General features: G+C 44.8%; 1 protein-coding gene across 1 annotated transcript in view; it reads right to left on the bottom strand.

Annotated features, from left to right (window-relative positions):
* Positions 1-16,866, bottom strand: part of LOC119169122 (serine/threonine-protein phosphatase PP1-gamma catalytic subunit B) — an 83,043-nt gene that overhangs the window by 11,663 nt on the left and 54,514 nt on the right. Inside the window, exons 5-6 of the mRNA XM_037420228.2 lie at positions 15,259-15,393; positions 10,799-10,885 (exon numbers count right to left, since the gene is read on the bottom strand). Coding sequence (XP_037276125.2) covers positions 10,799-10,885; positions 15,259-15,393 — 222 coding nt within the window. The remainder of the gene's footprint in view (positions 1-10,798; positions 10,886-15,258; positions 15,394-16,866) is intronic.

Below are 16,866 nucleotides of genomic sequence, written 5' to 3'. Positions count from 1 at the left end.
CCCTTGCGTCCAAGGGACGTGAGGCAAGTGCTTTCTTGTGTAACCTCCGCAGCAAAAACCTCTCTAGAGAGGTCGTGCTACGGAATGCCCGGGTATATGGTATGAAAATCATGAAAAACGCTAACAATGATTTATAACTAAAAAGCGGTTCCCTACCGACGAACATTGCAGGGTGTAAAGGTATATGTTGTCGGTAGGGTAATGGAAAATGTCGTTTTCTTAGAGTTTCTAAGTGTTTGCATTGGATTAACATGTGAAGGACTGTCAATTCTTCACCACATCTGTCACACAATGGTGGATCGCCACCGGACAAAAGATATGAGTGTGTCGTGTATGTGTGTCCTATCCTGAGCCTCGTTAATGTTACCTGTGTATGACGTGATTTTGATACTGGTAGCCAATGGCCAAGGTGTGGCTTGATAACGTGTAGTTTGTTTTGTATGTGTGTATCCCACTTGCTCTGCCAGTAGTCCCTGAGCTTTCGTTTGATAGACGGCTTAAGATCAAGGGCCGGGATTGATGTGAGTGTAGTGGCGGTGCTTTCGTGGACGGATGCAGCAAGCTGATCCGCCATCACGTTGCCTTGAATCTCACGGTGCCCTGGCACCCAGCACACTACAACATGTTGGTTTAGTGTGTAGAGTGTGCATAAAATGGAGTAAAGTGAGACGAGGACAGGGTTTTTTTGTTTTTTAAGACTGTGCAGAGCCGTTACCACACTGAGGGAGTCTGTATAAATTACCGCCTTTTGTATTTGAAATTGTTTGATGTGTTTAGCTGCCACAAGTATCGCGTAAGCTTCCGCTGTGAAGATACTTGTGCCTGGATGTAGAGGGCCAGCATCCAAAAAGGAAGGGCCAACAGCAGCGTAGGACACAAAGGAGTTAGACTTAGAGGCATCTGTAAAAAACTCAGGACGTGTGTATTTGTCTTGAAGTTCCAGGAAGTATGTTCGGATATGGGCAATAGGCGCATGTTTTGTAACTTCTAGGAAAGACACATCGCAGTCTATAGTCTGCCACTGCCACGGTGGTGGGTATGCTACAGGAGCCATTAAACTGTGTTCAAGTGACACTCCAGTTTTTTCAGCTAGGCCCTTCAGGCGTACTGAGAAGGGCTGCCTCATCGAAGGACTGTTTTGGAACAGAATGAAGCTCGACAGATCATTAATAGTAGAGTATGAGGGGTGCTTCTTGTCTGCTTTCACCTTCAGAAAATATACAAAGGACATGTAAGTTCTCTGCAGATGAAGCGACCACTCATTTGACTCAACATAAAGGCTTTCTACGGGGCTGGTGCGAAAAGCACCCGTAGAAAGGCGGATGCCCAAATGGTGCACGGGGTCCAGCATTTTCAAAGCACTTTGAGTCGCAGACTGGTAAACAACAGCCCCATAATCTAAGCGGGTGCGAATGAGGCTTCTATACAGGTTGATGAGACATTGCCTGTCACTACCCCACGTAGTACGTGACAACACTTTTATAACATTCATGGCTTTTAAACATTTTGTTTTTAAATACTTGATGTGCGGTACGAAGGTCAACTTGTTGTCCAAGATTAAGCCTAGGAATTTATGCTCCGCATTGACAGACAGACGTTGACCGTTCAGTTCAATGTCAGGTTCCGAATGCATGCCTCTCTTTCGAGTGAACAAGACACAGGTGCTTTTTTGTGGGTTAAGTCGAAATCCGTTTTCATCTGCCCATTTGGAGACCTTGTTTAAACCCAGCTGAACCTGCCGCTCACACATTGCCAAGTTGCATGACTTGAAGCCAAGCTGAACGTCGTCGACATATGTACAATAAAACATATTGCGGGGGATGGACAAGTGCAAGGAATTCATTTTGATAATAAAAAGTGTGCAACTAAGTACACCACCTTGTGGCACGCCTGTTTCCTGGACAAATGTTCGGGAGAGAACACTGCCCACACGGACACGGAATGTTCGGTTTGACAGGTAACTTTCAATTATGTGAAACATTCTTCCGCGCACACCAAGGTGGGACGGGTCTCTTAGAATTCCAAAACGCCATGTTGTATCATAAGCCTTTTCGATATCGAGGAACACAGAGAGAAAATATTGTTTATGGACGAAGGCGTCTCTGATCCGTGCCTCGATACGAACAAGGTGGTCTGTGGTGGATCTACTTTCTCGAAACCCGCACTGAAATGGGTCGAGCAAATTGTTTGTTTCTAAGTAGTGGACTAAGCGGCAATTAATCATTTTTTCAAATAGCTTACAGAGGCAGCTTGTTAACGCTATAGGTCTGTAACTTGATACAGTAGAGGGATCCTTTCCCTGCTTCAAAATTGGAATTATAACAGCCTCCTTCCAGGAGGAGGGGATCACACCAGAAAACCATATGCGATTATAAAGAGAGAGGAGGGTTTCTTTAGTTTCGGAGGGTAGTTTCTTCAGCATCGCGTACATTACGTTGTATGAACCTGGGGTAGATGTATTACAGCAGCTGAGTGCTGTTCGCAGTTCTGCTAAGCAGAATGGTGCATTATATGCCTCATTTCTTAGGGATTTTCTTTCTAACTTTTGTTTTTCTATTCGTGCCTTGTAATTCTGGAAGGATTCGGAGTAGTGTGAGGAGCTCGATATGTGTTCGAAATGTGTGCCAAGAAAGTTGGCTTGATCCTCCAAGCTTTCCCCGAGGCTATTTACTAGTGGAAGGCAATACGTTTGTTGGCCCTTAATTTTCTTTACCTTATTCCACACTTTTCCCTCATCTGCGTACGAGTTGATACTCGATATAAACTTTGTCCAGCTCTCTCGTCTAGCTTGTCGACGCGTTCTCCTTGCCTGCGAATTAACCCGCTTGAAATTTTCCAGGTTTTCTGCTGTAGGGGAATCGCGAAGCAACGCCCAAGCTTTGTTCTGAGTGGTCCGTGCTTTCCTGCATGCGTCGTTCCACCATGGGACTCTCCGTTTAGAAGACCTGCCGCTCGTTTTGGCAATACATTTAGATGCGGCATCAAGTATAAAAGCTGTAAAATACGTGACAGCGTCATCTATGGTCAGGGCAGACAGCTCAGTCCATGTCATGTGTGTAAGAGTTCTATACCCTTCCCAATCAGCTGAGTCAATCTTCCATCGAGAAACCTGCGGGGGTAGTTGATCTTCGTTCGGCGCACTCAGGATGATTGGGAAGTGGTCACTACCATAAGGGTTCTTAAGAACTTTCCACTTAAAAACAGGTAAAAGGGACGGTGATGAAATGCTAAGATCTATGGAGGAGTACGTGTTGTTTGCAAGGCTAAAATACGTAGGCTCCTTTATATTTAAAAGACATAAACTAGACGAGAAAAGGAGCTGCTCAATGAGACGTCCGCGCGCATCACAGTGAGCATCGCCCCACAGGACATTGGATTGGATTGGATAAACTTTTATTTATTGGATAAACTTTTATTCCACAGGACATTGTGTGCATTAAAATCACCTAGAACCAGAAACGGCTCTGGGAGTTCATCTATTAATGATTCTATATCACGTCTGTGTAGCTGTTGATGCGGTGGTATGTACACAGAACATATGGTAATGAGTTTGTTAAAAAGTACAGCTCGAATGGCCACTGCCTCAAGGGCTGTTTGGAGCTTCAAATGCTGGCATGCTATACTACGATCAGCTATAATGGCTACACCGCCAGAAGGTACGACAGCATCTTCCCGGTCTTTTCGAAAAATAATATATTGTCGTAGGAAGTCCTTGTGCTTAGGAGTTAAGTGCGTTTCTTGCACACATAGCACTTTCGCGTTAAACTTACTCAGAAGTTCTTGGACGTCATCTAAATTTCTAAGTGATCCCCTTACGTTCCACTGTATGATTTTGTCCATAGTGAAAAAAAAAAGGGAAAAAGTGCTGTGTGCAGAAAGGACGGAGATTCGCTCATTTTACAGGGCCTTTGTCAGGCCCTGTAATCAGCGTTCTGTCTTTTTTGGGGCGGTGGAGAGAAGCTCGCCGCTCCTTCGGCGCTTCCTGCACCGTTTGGCTTGAAGTGGTGTCCATAGCCTCTTGCGAGGCACTGGACGCCCGCTCTACAGAGCGATCTGTGCGTCGCTTAGACTTCGCCTCGATCGACGAAGTCTTTGTCCCCACCGAGCTGGGGGTGGATAAAGCCCCCTTGGTCTCGTGATTGCCCTGGCTGCTGCCAGAGCTTGTAGAGGTCACTGGTGTGGACAGGCTGAATGTGGGCAGGGCAGCGCTGGCTGCTCCCGCCGTAGGGGCTTGTGGCATTGGCCTCGGCACGCTAGGCGAGGTCCGGGCAAATGCCAAGGGCCTTTGTGGTGCTGCCCCTCGTTGCACCACTTCGGCGAAAGGTGTTTTTAGTGCCAATGTTAGTGAGACCCGTTGTCTTGCTTCCCTGAATGTGATATTTTCCTTTACTTTTATAGTTATTATTTCTTTTTCTTTTTTCCAGGCTGGGCACGCTCTGGAGTATGTGGGGTGACTACCTTCGCAGTTAGCACAGAGGACCTCATCATGACTACATTCATCGGCACTGTGGCCGGTTGTGCCACACTTAGCACAGATCAGCTGCCCTCGGCAGCTCTGGGATGCATGACCAAATCGCTGGCATTTGAAACAACGCCTCGGGTTCGGAATGAAGGGACGAACATGGAGTTTTATATAGCCAGTTTCGAGAGTCTCAGGTAAGGTGGTTGAGTTGAAGGTGAGTATTAAATGCTTTGTTGCTATTTCGTTGTTGTTGCGTCTAATTATGATGCGCTGGACATGTATTAAACCTTGGTCTTTCCATCCATCAAGAAGCTCTTCTTCACTCAGTGTCATCAAATCTTCGTCCGATACCACGCCCTTCACTGTATTCATGGTACGATGTGCGCTCACAGAGACGGGGATGTTACCAAAGGCTACGAGGTGCGAGAGTTTATTATACTGTTCCTTGTCTTTTAATTCGAGAAGCAGATCTCCACTTGCCATCTTCGTGGCCTTATAACCGGTTCCAATGGTCTCTCTCAAGCACTTGGCCACAAGGAAGGGTGAGATTGCTCTAGCTTTCGTAGATGATTGTTCGCAGTGGAGGACATGGTATTTTGGGAAAGTTTCTCTGTTTTTCGAACAAAGTAGTGAGGTTGCGTCGGTGCGTACCCTTTTCGAGGCACGATCAGTTAGAGAGGGGGTCGAGGATCCCATGGGAAAATGTGTATTTTTCGGTAACGGCGCCTACCACCCACCACGGAGTCCAACAAGGGGACGTGGCAGAGCATGTAGGCATGTCTGCGCAACGCCAGCAGTACGCAGTTACTATAACCCAATATGGTTTACCCTAGTTTGGATAGCCACACAAGGTTAACCCTTGCCGCCAGGAAAAATTGGAAGTAAAATGAAGTGAGGAGAAGACAGGAAAGATGTAAAGTGAGAACAATAGACGAAGATATAGGGAGAGAGAGATAGGAAAAGGCGACTGCCGATTTCCCCTGGGTGGGTCAGCCCAGGGGTGCCGTCTACGTGAAGCCGGGGCCAAAGGGGTGTGTTGCCTCTTCCGGGGGGCCTTAAAGGTCCAATCACCCAGCGTCGGCTCAACCCCCAGGATCCCCTTTTCCCCGGACACGGCAAAGCCACGCACGGCTAGGCGTGGGAGGGAGTAGAAACTCCCCCGTTAGCTCGGGTCCGTGGTGTCGCTACACACCAAACGCCTACTTGAGCAGGCGCCCCTGCGGGGTGACAGACTGCATTACAAAAACTGGCTACCCGAATCTTGGAAGGATGCTAACATCATCTTAATAAATAAGGAGGAGGACAACAAAGACTTGGAAAATTTATAGGCCCGTCTGCTTACAGTCTGTTCTCTACAAGCCATTTACAAAGGTACCTGCTAACAGAATTAAGACTACCTTATAATTTCATGATCCAACGGACCAACCGAAATTCCATACAGGCTACTAGGCAATGGAACAGATTTACAGTATTGCTACGTACCAGTAGCATCACAGCCAAACACACGAGAAGGAGCATGGCACAGGATAGACTGGCACGAGCTGATCGAATCGGCAATATCAATGAAGCAGTAGAGTAATGGGCAGATGTAACCAACCTCGTTACACTGGGCTTCCCAGCTGTCTTTAGCCAATGATTAAAAAATACATTATTAGAGGTAGCCTAGTGAAATCAGTTGCATATTGCTGACAGTCATCTTACACACTACAGACAATTCTTAGCCTTGTTAATTACGATTACTTAGTTTATAATATTACTTATTATTATAATTAATTACGATTACTTATTTATTTGCTAAATATCGACTTCAGAAACCCCCACTGTATTATACTTGCCATAAAGTAAGTCTCAGGTATACCATTTCTCACAAGCTACAAAGAAAGCCCGCAAATACAAAAAAAGCCCCGTGATTAGCACATTCTCACGCTGCGAAAGTACTGCTCTCAGCCGTGGTATGAGCAAATGAAATCAACTGAGGCCAAGACTAGCCGGATTCACTGTACCCGTAGGCCAATAAGTTGGTGGTGGTTTCTTGGCCCGTTGCCAGCCAGCTGGCGCATGACGGTGGGACTTGTTGCGAGTGCGGGCCAGGAAACCACCGTCAACTTAACGGCATACTGCTGCAAAGGATCTGGACAGCCGCGGCTGCAGCTGATTTCACTCGCTCGCACCCTGGTCGCGAGCAGCATGTTCCCGGCGTGCAAATGTGCTAGTTACGTGGTTCTTTTTGTATCTAGGTGACTTTCTTTGCAGCTTGGAAAAAATGCTGTACGTGAGACTTTCTTTATGGCCAATAATGCAATGGGTGTTTCTGAAGACACTCTAGAACTTTGCGAATCGCGTTTCTTCATCTAAAGTTAATATTAATCAAATTAGTTAACTAATCATCATTAATAAATTAATAACAAAATTGTCCAAGGCCGCAAGGTTGCTGTCTGAAATACACAACCGATTTCACTCGGCTAGTTCTAATATTGTATTTTTTAACCATTCGCTATAAATAGCTGGGACACCAGGTATAGACTTTATAAAGTAGGACAAGGCATTTAATATGGTCGATATATTAGGACTCATGCAAGCACCGAGTAACCAGGATGTCGATGAACCATATACAGTGGAACCAGATTATACGACTTCCAGAGGACCACGCAAAGTTGTCATATAATCCAGGTGCCGTATAATCGAAAACTAAGAATACAGGCAATGACACTCAGCCTTACCCAGAAAGCAGGTACAGACCACCTGAACTAGACCCACAGCATGGCCTTGTGCTTCTCTAAAGAAGGTAGATTAAATTATGTTTGGAAATGGCCACTAATGGCCACTTTACTTTGTTGAAAAAGTAGTGAATAAATCTTAACACTCCAATTAAGAACTGAACCCAACCACCTCCGCAATGTGACCAGTGGATATGCCTGACAAGACATCCTTTACTCCACATTTTTCAGCCACAGTGCACTTGTTTCCAGCTTCATAATTTTTGGGTTGCTCTGCCTATCACACAGTGTACTTCCAGCCAGGTCAAATTTGTTCTGGAAGATATCTGGAAGGTTTCTGGCTATCAGACTTCAAGAGAGTCAATGTGGGCCTGCCGCCATCTTAATGAGTACTCGACGAAATGAAATGCGGGCGCTTGGGGACTTCACCTTCAGTTGCTTACGCATGCCATTATCTTTTAAAGCCGAACCCTGCTCACCATTACAGGTGGCAGTGAGCATACTGGCACATGTCCCAAGGAACAACGAAACGCAAACCGATCAGTGTGCATGTGTGACTTAGCTGCTCGGGGCTATCGCGCACTATTACTTTTGGGGACGCTTATCACTTTCGCGAGACTTTCCATACTGTGTTGTACAGTGATTGTTACGTGCACTGGATGACAGGATGACAGTTTTTTTTTCACAGACGGGGGTAGTTGCATGAGAACTTGCTAACGTATGTGATCGTATCCCAAATGCTTATGATTGAGATGACTTCTGCACTTCGGGAAACCTAGCCCCATATTTCCACGCAGAGATGGAGAAATTACCGACGCTCACAGGACGCAAAGTTTCAGTTGCTGCCACAGTGGTAACATTTTTTTTATGTTTACTCTGGTCTCGTCCCAGCGTTCCATTTTGCAGTATTTTTGTCATCTTAAGATTCCAGTAAACGTGATCACAACATTGTTTGTTGTCAAGACCAGAACTAGCTGGTTCACCAGTGACTGCAAGCGAGATGCCAGAAATTTGAAAATAGTAGTGTCCCTAAATGTTTTTTTTTTTTAGATATACAGTCAAACCACTTGATAAGAGGCATGCTCAAGGCAGCAATTCTTGTTTTTTACATACGTTGTCTCTTATAAGCAGGGTACCATGTATCCATTTACTTGTCAGCCTATATTTTACTGTACACACACTGGTGTCCCTGACACCAATTTGTCTTTTATATCAATGTCTTTTACAAAGGGGTTCAACAGTAAAAGTTTTTTTGCACTTCTACCTCAACATGGGCTTGTCAGCCTTGATTGCAACTGAATTCAGGTGGTATGTTTTCCAGCATCGTACATTTTTTATGCCCTGTATCATGATGCGCATGCCAACTCTTGCAGTCCAACTTGCCCAGTGTATGGCAGCTTCCCGTTGCTCTTGACAAGTGGCCCTGAATTAGGAAACTCTGCGATTCGAAGCAGCTGGCTATGAACTTTGTATGAACCGCTTTTACATCTAATTATTGGCTATACTGAAGAATTGAGAAATCTCCTAGAATTTCCTATGCAAAAGTATGGGACTGGTGCGCACGTATGTCCAATTCCCGCACAGTGGAACAGCTGCTATATCAAACACCGAGCTGGGCCTAAGCCCACACATTGCATTTTTCTGAACAAGTAGTGATCATATTTTGGCCACGTTTTAAGAAGTTATGACCTCTGTTCACGAGCAGATGATGACAAGGCGGTGTTGAAAAGAGAAAAGGCGAAACTCAATCACACTTACCTAGTTTATTACGCAGCTTTGCGAGCGCACAAGTACGCTTGATGCACGATCTGCAGGTTATAACGCATGAGCATGGTGTTTTTCAAAAAGACTGATTGCCGAGGGCACCAAAACAAAGTGATTCGGCTATTTTGTTGACATGTTCGCATTCCCTCGAGTACGATGGCATACGGGAGCGAAAAGCATCGCTTTCGAGATGTGCAACCTCGTGACATACTTTGTCCTTTTCGGTTTTAAAACGCATATCTCAGAAAAGAGCAGTGCTTCGAGATAGGTAATAGTTCATTTCAAGCTGTAAAAGACTATGTCTACTTAGGGCAGGTAATAACCGCGGAGCCGAACCACGAGATTGAAGTAACTAGAAGAATAAGAATGGGGTGGAGCACATTTGGCAAGCACTCTCAAATTATGACAGGTAGATTGCCACTATCCCTCAAGAGGAAGGTATATAACAGCTGTATCTTGCCGGTACTTAGCTACGAAGCAGAAACCTGGAGACTTACAAAGAGGGTTCAGCTTAAATTGAGGACGACACAGCGAGCAATGGAAAGAAAAATGGTAGGTGTAACCTTAAGAGACAAGAAGAGAGCAGAGTGGATTAGGGAACAAACGGGGGTTAAGGATATCGTAGCTGAAATCAAGAAGAAGAAATGGACATGGGCCGGGCATGTAGCGCGTAGACAGGATAACCGCTGGTCGTTAAGGGTAACTAACTGGATTCCCAGAGAAGGCAAGCGGGTTAGGGGGAGACAGAAGGTTAGGTGGGCAGATGAGATTAAGAAGTTTGCGGGTATAAATTGGCAGCAGCAAGCACAGGACCGGGTTAACTGGCGGCGCATGGGAGAGGCCTTTGTCCTGCAGTGGACGTAGTCAGGCTGATGATGATGGTGATGATCTCGGAGGCTACAGTTTTTTCTAGTTTCTCGTGCCAACACAATAGCTGCCTGCTACAGAGCGACAAAGTCACAAGCGACATCGCGATCAACAGCATGTTGACAGTGGAAGCTTGCTCATTTGTTTGTTGGTGGGCAGCATTTTTTTTTCGGCTTGTGGACATGTGCCTTTCACGTCCGTTTTCTGATTAATCGTTTGGAAGTCAGAAGTGAGCACTGATCTGTTCACAGCAATAAAAACTACAATTGGTGCTAGGAGCAATGTCATGTATAAACTGTTCCGTTGCTGGCTTTGATGCCAGGTGATTACTTCACGTGCGCCATGACTGCAGACAACAGTGTACAGTACCTCAGTGAATTACGCGACTTATCAGTGTTTCCGAGCACTCTCTCGGACTACGAGCAGCTTCATTGGGCGAAGAAGAACGTTGCCGTTTCTGACTCCATTGATGCCAAGATATGGCCGACGTTGCCGGTACCACGAAAGTGTGTTGCTTCTGCCACTAACCAACCTTTTAACACTCTACAGAGCTTACATTAACGATCAGGGTCAATCAATGCTGTTTTGGTCAAAGAAGCTGAATTTGCTTATTTGGAAAGCTTTAATAATATTGAGGATGACTGGAACTTGACAGCCCACAAGGAGCGAGAGAAGTTTACGGAGTATTTTTTTCAAGCTAAATAAAGTGCAGTAACTTGCAAAAGAAGATGTTCAGAACTTGTTCATTATACTGTAAGCAAATCATTATGCCAGCATTTCTTATGATTTTTGATACCTGTTTCGAGGCCTGAGATGCTCTAATTTACTCCTTTAATATGCATATTTTGTTTTTCAAATTATCGATATATTGAATTATTTCACTATCCCCTTTGAGTTCGATATATCCGGGATCGACTGTACAATAAAGTTATGGTGCAGCAGGCTTATAGCTACAATAACCGAGTGATGCAACCAAAGGATCGCTCACCTGTCCCCTCTGTGGTGGTGCTGGCTTCCCCCCTCCCGCTGCAATGCCACCGTAAGGAAACTTCTTCTTGTCGGCTGGCTTCAGAATCTGAAAGAGAGGCAGCACAAGCCGCTGTGAGAGTGGCCACGTTTCTTCCCTGCACAACTGTCTCCACAGCAGGCCCAGATTTTCTACCAGTGGCCTTTGAATTTTTCGTCCCAAAACCACAATGCAATTATGAGGGAAGCTGTGGGGCTCTGGAAATTTCAATCATCAGAGGCTCTTTGAAGGGGCCTTGCTACACAAATAAAGTCTATCGTTTCATCGCTTCTGGAACTGTGGAATGCATCGATGCTACTGTGCATGTGGCAACATGATAAACTAAACTGTTAATGTTACTTCAATGCAGAAACAACATTAGCATTGGACTAGAGCAGCATACAACAGCTACTTTTGCAAATGGAAGTGATGCTTTATTATGCGGGAGTGATGACATTAGCCGCCTGTTTCAATTACTTTGACTCGACCAAGTCTCATATTACATGTACACGAACCCGGTTAGGACACACAGTTGTGCCCCAAGAATTATAAAACCGATACTTTCTCTCGTCCAAAAGTATTTCTATTTTTAAAAATGAACTCTAGAAAAAATCATCTTAGACTACATTGGTGGTCTTCGGTATGTCTTCTGGTGTGCCTTTGTAAGAGGCACGCTGCGATTGTAAGAGGCACGCTGCGATTGACGTCAGAGGGAAAGTGAAATGCAAAAAGGAACATTTTTTAAAGGCGAAGCTCCTTAAGGCATGGCTCTGTACATCCTCCGAAGCATGTAGTAGTAATAAGTAGCCACCGGTGGCACATACCCACTCTAGAGCGGCTATGTGCCACAGGGGATGCGAAATGGCGGTACTTTGGAGTGTTCCCTGGATGGGCGACGGACGGCCGGGCAGACGGATGGACGGACTCACGGACGAAGCACAGACGGTGTTTACGCCATTCAAAATGGCGTAAACACAATTCCATCACCTTCAGAACTATGTTGCACGCATGGTGGGAGTTTGCCAATGTGTTGTTGGTTATGAAGCAAGATGGTCAAATTGATCCTATAGAATTTGCTTCTTTTGTTTTCTGCATGGACCGGATTAGACTTGGGTGGTCTAACTGATGAATTTAAATTGAGCACTTGCAGCAGCTCTCGAGTGCCTTAGTTCAACGTTCTTCCTAACTAAATTGAAGGTTGTTTATATTGAGGTTAAAACATTTTGTAGTACGACAATTTCATTATAAGCCAATTTATTAAAGTTTTTATGAATTATATAATTAAATTTACCACTGAAGTTTAACAATAGCTTTCATGTGGTACCATTGAACCCCACTAATAACGATTTCAGGTACCAGTAATAACGTTATTATCTATATAAAGGTATTATGACATTATTATTATTATTATTATTACTATTATTATTATTATGTATCAGTTATAACGACCACAATTTTGATGCGCTCACGATTGTTTTACGGCATCTATTGAAACTGCATTGATATATTTTCATTTTTTTTTTTCAACATTGTTAACACTTTGCAGCGTTTTTACAGAAAAGAGAGCTCCTGTAAAAACCCTGCAAAAAGAAAACATTCACATAAACAGTATAAATAAAACATGGCCATAGCAGTACAGGTTAAAGGAGCACTGACATAAAATTTCAAAAGCAAGATAATGCACAAGACAGGCTTATGTAGACATACGCTTTATTATTACTGGTTTTTAACATCCCAAAACCATCACATGACTATGAGAGATGCCGTAGTGACTGACTTTGTAGTGACATACTGAATGACTATGAGAGATGCCATTTTCCTGCATGCTTCGCATACAGGAATATGACTCGTTTACAGTTACTAGCTCACGGCAAACGTGCACGCGTAGGTGACCGCACGCAGCAGCGTCGACATGAAAACTTCAGTGACTGGCAGAACGCGCTACGCCCAACAAAAAACCAGAGAGTCCACACCGCTACACTCACCACTCGACAGAGGCACCAGAACACACAGATTAGCTAGTAGAAGCAGTATGCTCGATGCACGGCAGCTCATTTTTGCGGGGTCACGCATATTTACAACAGTTTAGAGGAAATTATGGCAGCACCATGAATGGGAGCCTTCAGCACCAGAAAGGTGCAAAAAAAAAAAAGCACGATTGGGCGTGTCTTATTACTTAACTCAGCCTTTTTTTCCTCACAAAAGCTGAGGTTGGCATGAAAAGTCTAGCTTTCGAAATTTTTCCGGAGCAGTTCGGCGCAATTTTCGCCATCTTTATGCTTTCGGAGCAGCTTGGCACAAGAAAACAAAAATGTATCAAAAATGCACAATATGTGCAGCTGTCACACCCCAGATAATAATAACAATAAAAGGCATGACATATCCTGGCAAGCCCCTGCTAATGGCAGTCCTAGCCGAATCAGAATGCCTTCAAGCTGAGCCAAATCATGGTCAAGACAAGCATGCAGAAATTTACTGACATGAATTATGTTGTGGTTGGGAAGTCAGATATGCTGCGTGATATGTAGAAGCAACAGACATCAACATAGTGTATGTACAAATATGGAAGCTAGGGAACGCTTTAGACAACGTGAAGGACAAGTTGCCACGTGAAAATTTCCACTGTATTATTTACTTTAGGCTGCCCCGATTGTCACAACCAACACATCGGTGAGACCACTGATTTCAAGAAGAGAGTTAAAAACCCCCCTGATTCATAATCCCCCGGAACCGACCAAACACAAAAAGACTATGTTCCTCGCTGTTAAACAACACATGAATATGAGTCAGGAAACTACGTGATCTCATATGCCCTTGCTAAACATGTGGATTCTATAGGCCACCAAACTGACTGATCAAGTGTGCGTGTTCTGGCCAAAGGAAAGCTTGCATCACGCCTGCACCTGAAATACCAGCACATGCAGACAACTGTTTATATGGTGAACAGGAGTGATGGAACGCTTTCAACAATGTACTTCCGATGCTTACATCACTTATTTAGGCGTACTTCATTTCATTATTTTATTTTCAGTTTATTGTTTAAAAAAAAAGTTACAAGATCAACAAAATATACAGGTGAGGGTCCCAAAGTAAAAAAAAACTGTAGTGGGATGCTGTGCCTTTCTTATGGCTATTTTTGTGAACGAGGCTCCCTTAGCGGCTGCCATAATGTAAGTAAATTTTGTATTCCTTTGGTAGGTGCATCCTTTTTGTGTCTTTACTAAGAAGCAAACTTACAGCTGTTCACTGTAGTTGCAGCCAAAGGAGTAGCTTTTTGAGCTTTTATCTAGGGTAATGCTTATTTTTGCAATGGTCGCACAGGCTACAGTCAGTTTCCATGATTAGGCCAGATTTTTCAGCAATTCCCTGACTTTTATAAGACTTTTCCAGAAGGGCCCAAATTCCCAGACTTGCCCAGGTTTTCCAGATTGGCAGACACCCTGAGACTACTAGACGACGTTCACGACAAATCACCTTTTACCAGAGCGCCTCTTCATGTTGTGCGTCCATGGCGCCATGCGCATGCGCTCTGTCGAAAGTGCACAATGTGGCAATGACTGTGTGTTGGCTCACTAAAATTCTTTGTTTGCACAATAACTCTAGATTGTTTTGCAGCTAATACAAACAAAACTGACGTTTGCGAAGCGAGAACAGCCTGAATCACAGTAGTTGTGGAACACTTCGCACAGCCGGTACCACGCGATGTTTTATATGTCACAGAAGAATTCCGAAAGTGCCATAGTATGTCTTCGCCAGCAACAGAGCAAGAGGCCATGCAGTGACAGTGCCAGCTGAGTAAGCGACGCATTGATGGTACCGTGTGGTTTAATTCACTCCTGGGCAGGAACCAGGTAAAAAGTTCCACTACAGCAGGTGTCGCTTCACAATTTTAAAAGGCTTAACTTGTCACCGGAAGGGCATCCATACCTCCCAAAAAAGGTGTGTGGGGGAGGGGGGAACTGGGCAGACGCTAAGTGTAGGTTTTCAAGACAGAGTCCATACACAATGAACTAGAGATGCACTTTCGACTGTACCATTGAGACACACTTAGTATCAATAGTTTCCCATTGAGACACACTTTCCCATTGAGACACACTTAGTATCAATAGTTTCCATTGGTACTAAGAGTGCGATTTTGAGTACTACGGCTAACGATACTTTGCCTGTAGATGTAGTGCTTGATTGCACAGGTCTGAGGACTGAATGCGTAGTATGCTTGGTCACAGCATCCAAGAAGTGTGCACCACACACGCTTAGTCACACAGTGGGTCAATGTGTAAAATGTTTGAAAATGTATTGGGCAAGCCTGCCCGTAATGCTCTTGCAGGTGCAACAAGTCCAGCAACGAAACGATTACACATGCTTCCTTCAGTTCATGGCTACCAGGACCGTACCATGGTCTCATTTAGTTGGGTGAGAGATCAATAAGTGCTTAGTCTCACCTGGAATGAGCACATCAGGGTCTCGTCAACGCTCATCATGGCACCAGCGTTGTCGAACTCGCCACAGTAGTTGGGCGCCGAGAAAAGTGTCACCAGTTGTCGCTTGGCAAAGAACTCATAGCCATCTTCCACAACCTAAGCAGGAGGAAAAAGGAGAGTTCACATTACCCAAAGAATGCATTTTTTTTAGTTGCTTGCTATTGCCATCGTGTCACAAAAGCACTGCTTAGAAAAGGTCTACCTACGCTTTTGCAAAACAAAAGGCACTTGCGTTGCATCAAAACTTTACAAGGGCAGTGAAGAAGACAGCAAGAAGCATGGTTGATCCCTCCGTCACAGGAGTCCGTATAACATGAAAGCGAAAATGTCTTTTCACAGAAGTAGTTTGATATTACTGAGCATTGATATTATACAATGTCTGTTGGTATTTGACATCTTAAGCAGTATTTACCGTAAATGCATCTACATTTACGCTTATTATTACATTTCCATTTGCAATGACTAACGTCCATGATCAATGATTGATTAATGATTAAACATGCACTTGTGATGATGGATGCCAGTGGTGGCTGCAGTAAACAGTGAGAGCGGAACCAAATAAAGCAGTCTGACAGCCCGAACTGTGTGACTGACTGTACGCCAAACTTCGGCTAAGGTCGCCTACTTGTGGCATGTTAGAGTTATAGCACAGATTTTGTGGAACAACCATAAAAGCTTTATGGACGCAGCCTGCCATAGGAAAAGCCCGGCAGGGCAGGGTCCGGCCAACTAAATCTGTCTATTGTACGCTACTGCTCCATCACAGGGAAATGCAATGCGCGATGTGTGTTCCCTGTTGGTCAGCCACAATTTTGCTCGGTGCGAACGTAAGCGGGGAATGCGATGTTATATCCAGGTGAAGCTTGCGCGTTACTCTATGCATTGCAGAGCTACCTTTCGTATGAATGAATGCTATAAGCCATGCCGACTTTTAGGGGCGAAGCTCCTTAGGGTGTGGGTCTGTCAATCTTCTGTTGATGTTGTACGGTAGCCACCAGTGGCACATACCCGCTCTAGTGCGGGTATGTGCACATACCCGCACTAGAGCGGTATGTGCGCAACAGGGGATGGGAGATGGGGGTACTTGGAGTGTTCGCTAGATGGGCACACAGATGGACACACAGAGTAGCAGACAGACCAGACAGACTAGCAGACGAAAAGATGGATGAACTGACGCACTAAGTGAGTATGTGCCACAGGGCATGCGAGATGGAGGTACTTGGAGTGTTCACTAAATGGACGCTAAGACGGACAGACAGACTCACGGACAGATGGACGCACGGACGGTCATGCCGACCAACGGAAGCAGGAACGAACGGACGAACGGAAGCACGGATGGGCTGACGGATGCTTCGCCCCACTCATCATCATTCACTCTGTGGATTTGCTGCAATTTTTTTTTTTGGGATAAGGTCGCCCCCAGGCGGTGTGTTAGGGCGTCAACAAAATTGCTTTTCTATTGAACGCACTGAATAGGATGAACACAGAAACAACGTGTTGAAGGAACTAATCGTAGATGTCACGCTCATGATGCATTACATTTTACCATGAGCACTGCGAGAGGGCAAT

The sequence above is a fragment of the Rhipicephalus microplus genome, chromosome 3 (genome assembly GCF_043290135.1).
Source record: "Rhipicephalus microplus isolate Deutch F79 chromosome 3, USDA_Rmic, whole genome shotgun sequence".
Lineage (NCBI taxonomy): Eukaryota > Metazoa > Arthropoda > Arachnida > Ixodida > Ixodidae > Rhipicephalus > Rhipicephalus microplus.
The sequence above is the reverse complement of the archived record's forward strand: the minus strand, read 5'-3'. Positions and strand labels throughout refer to the sequence as shown.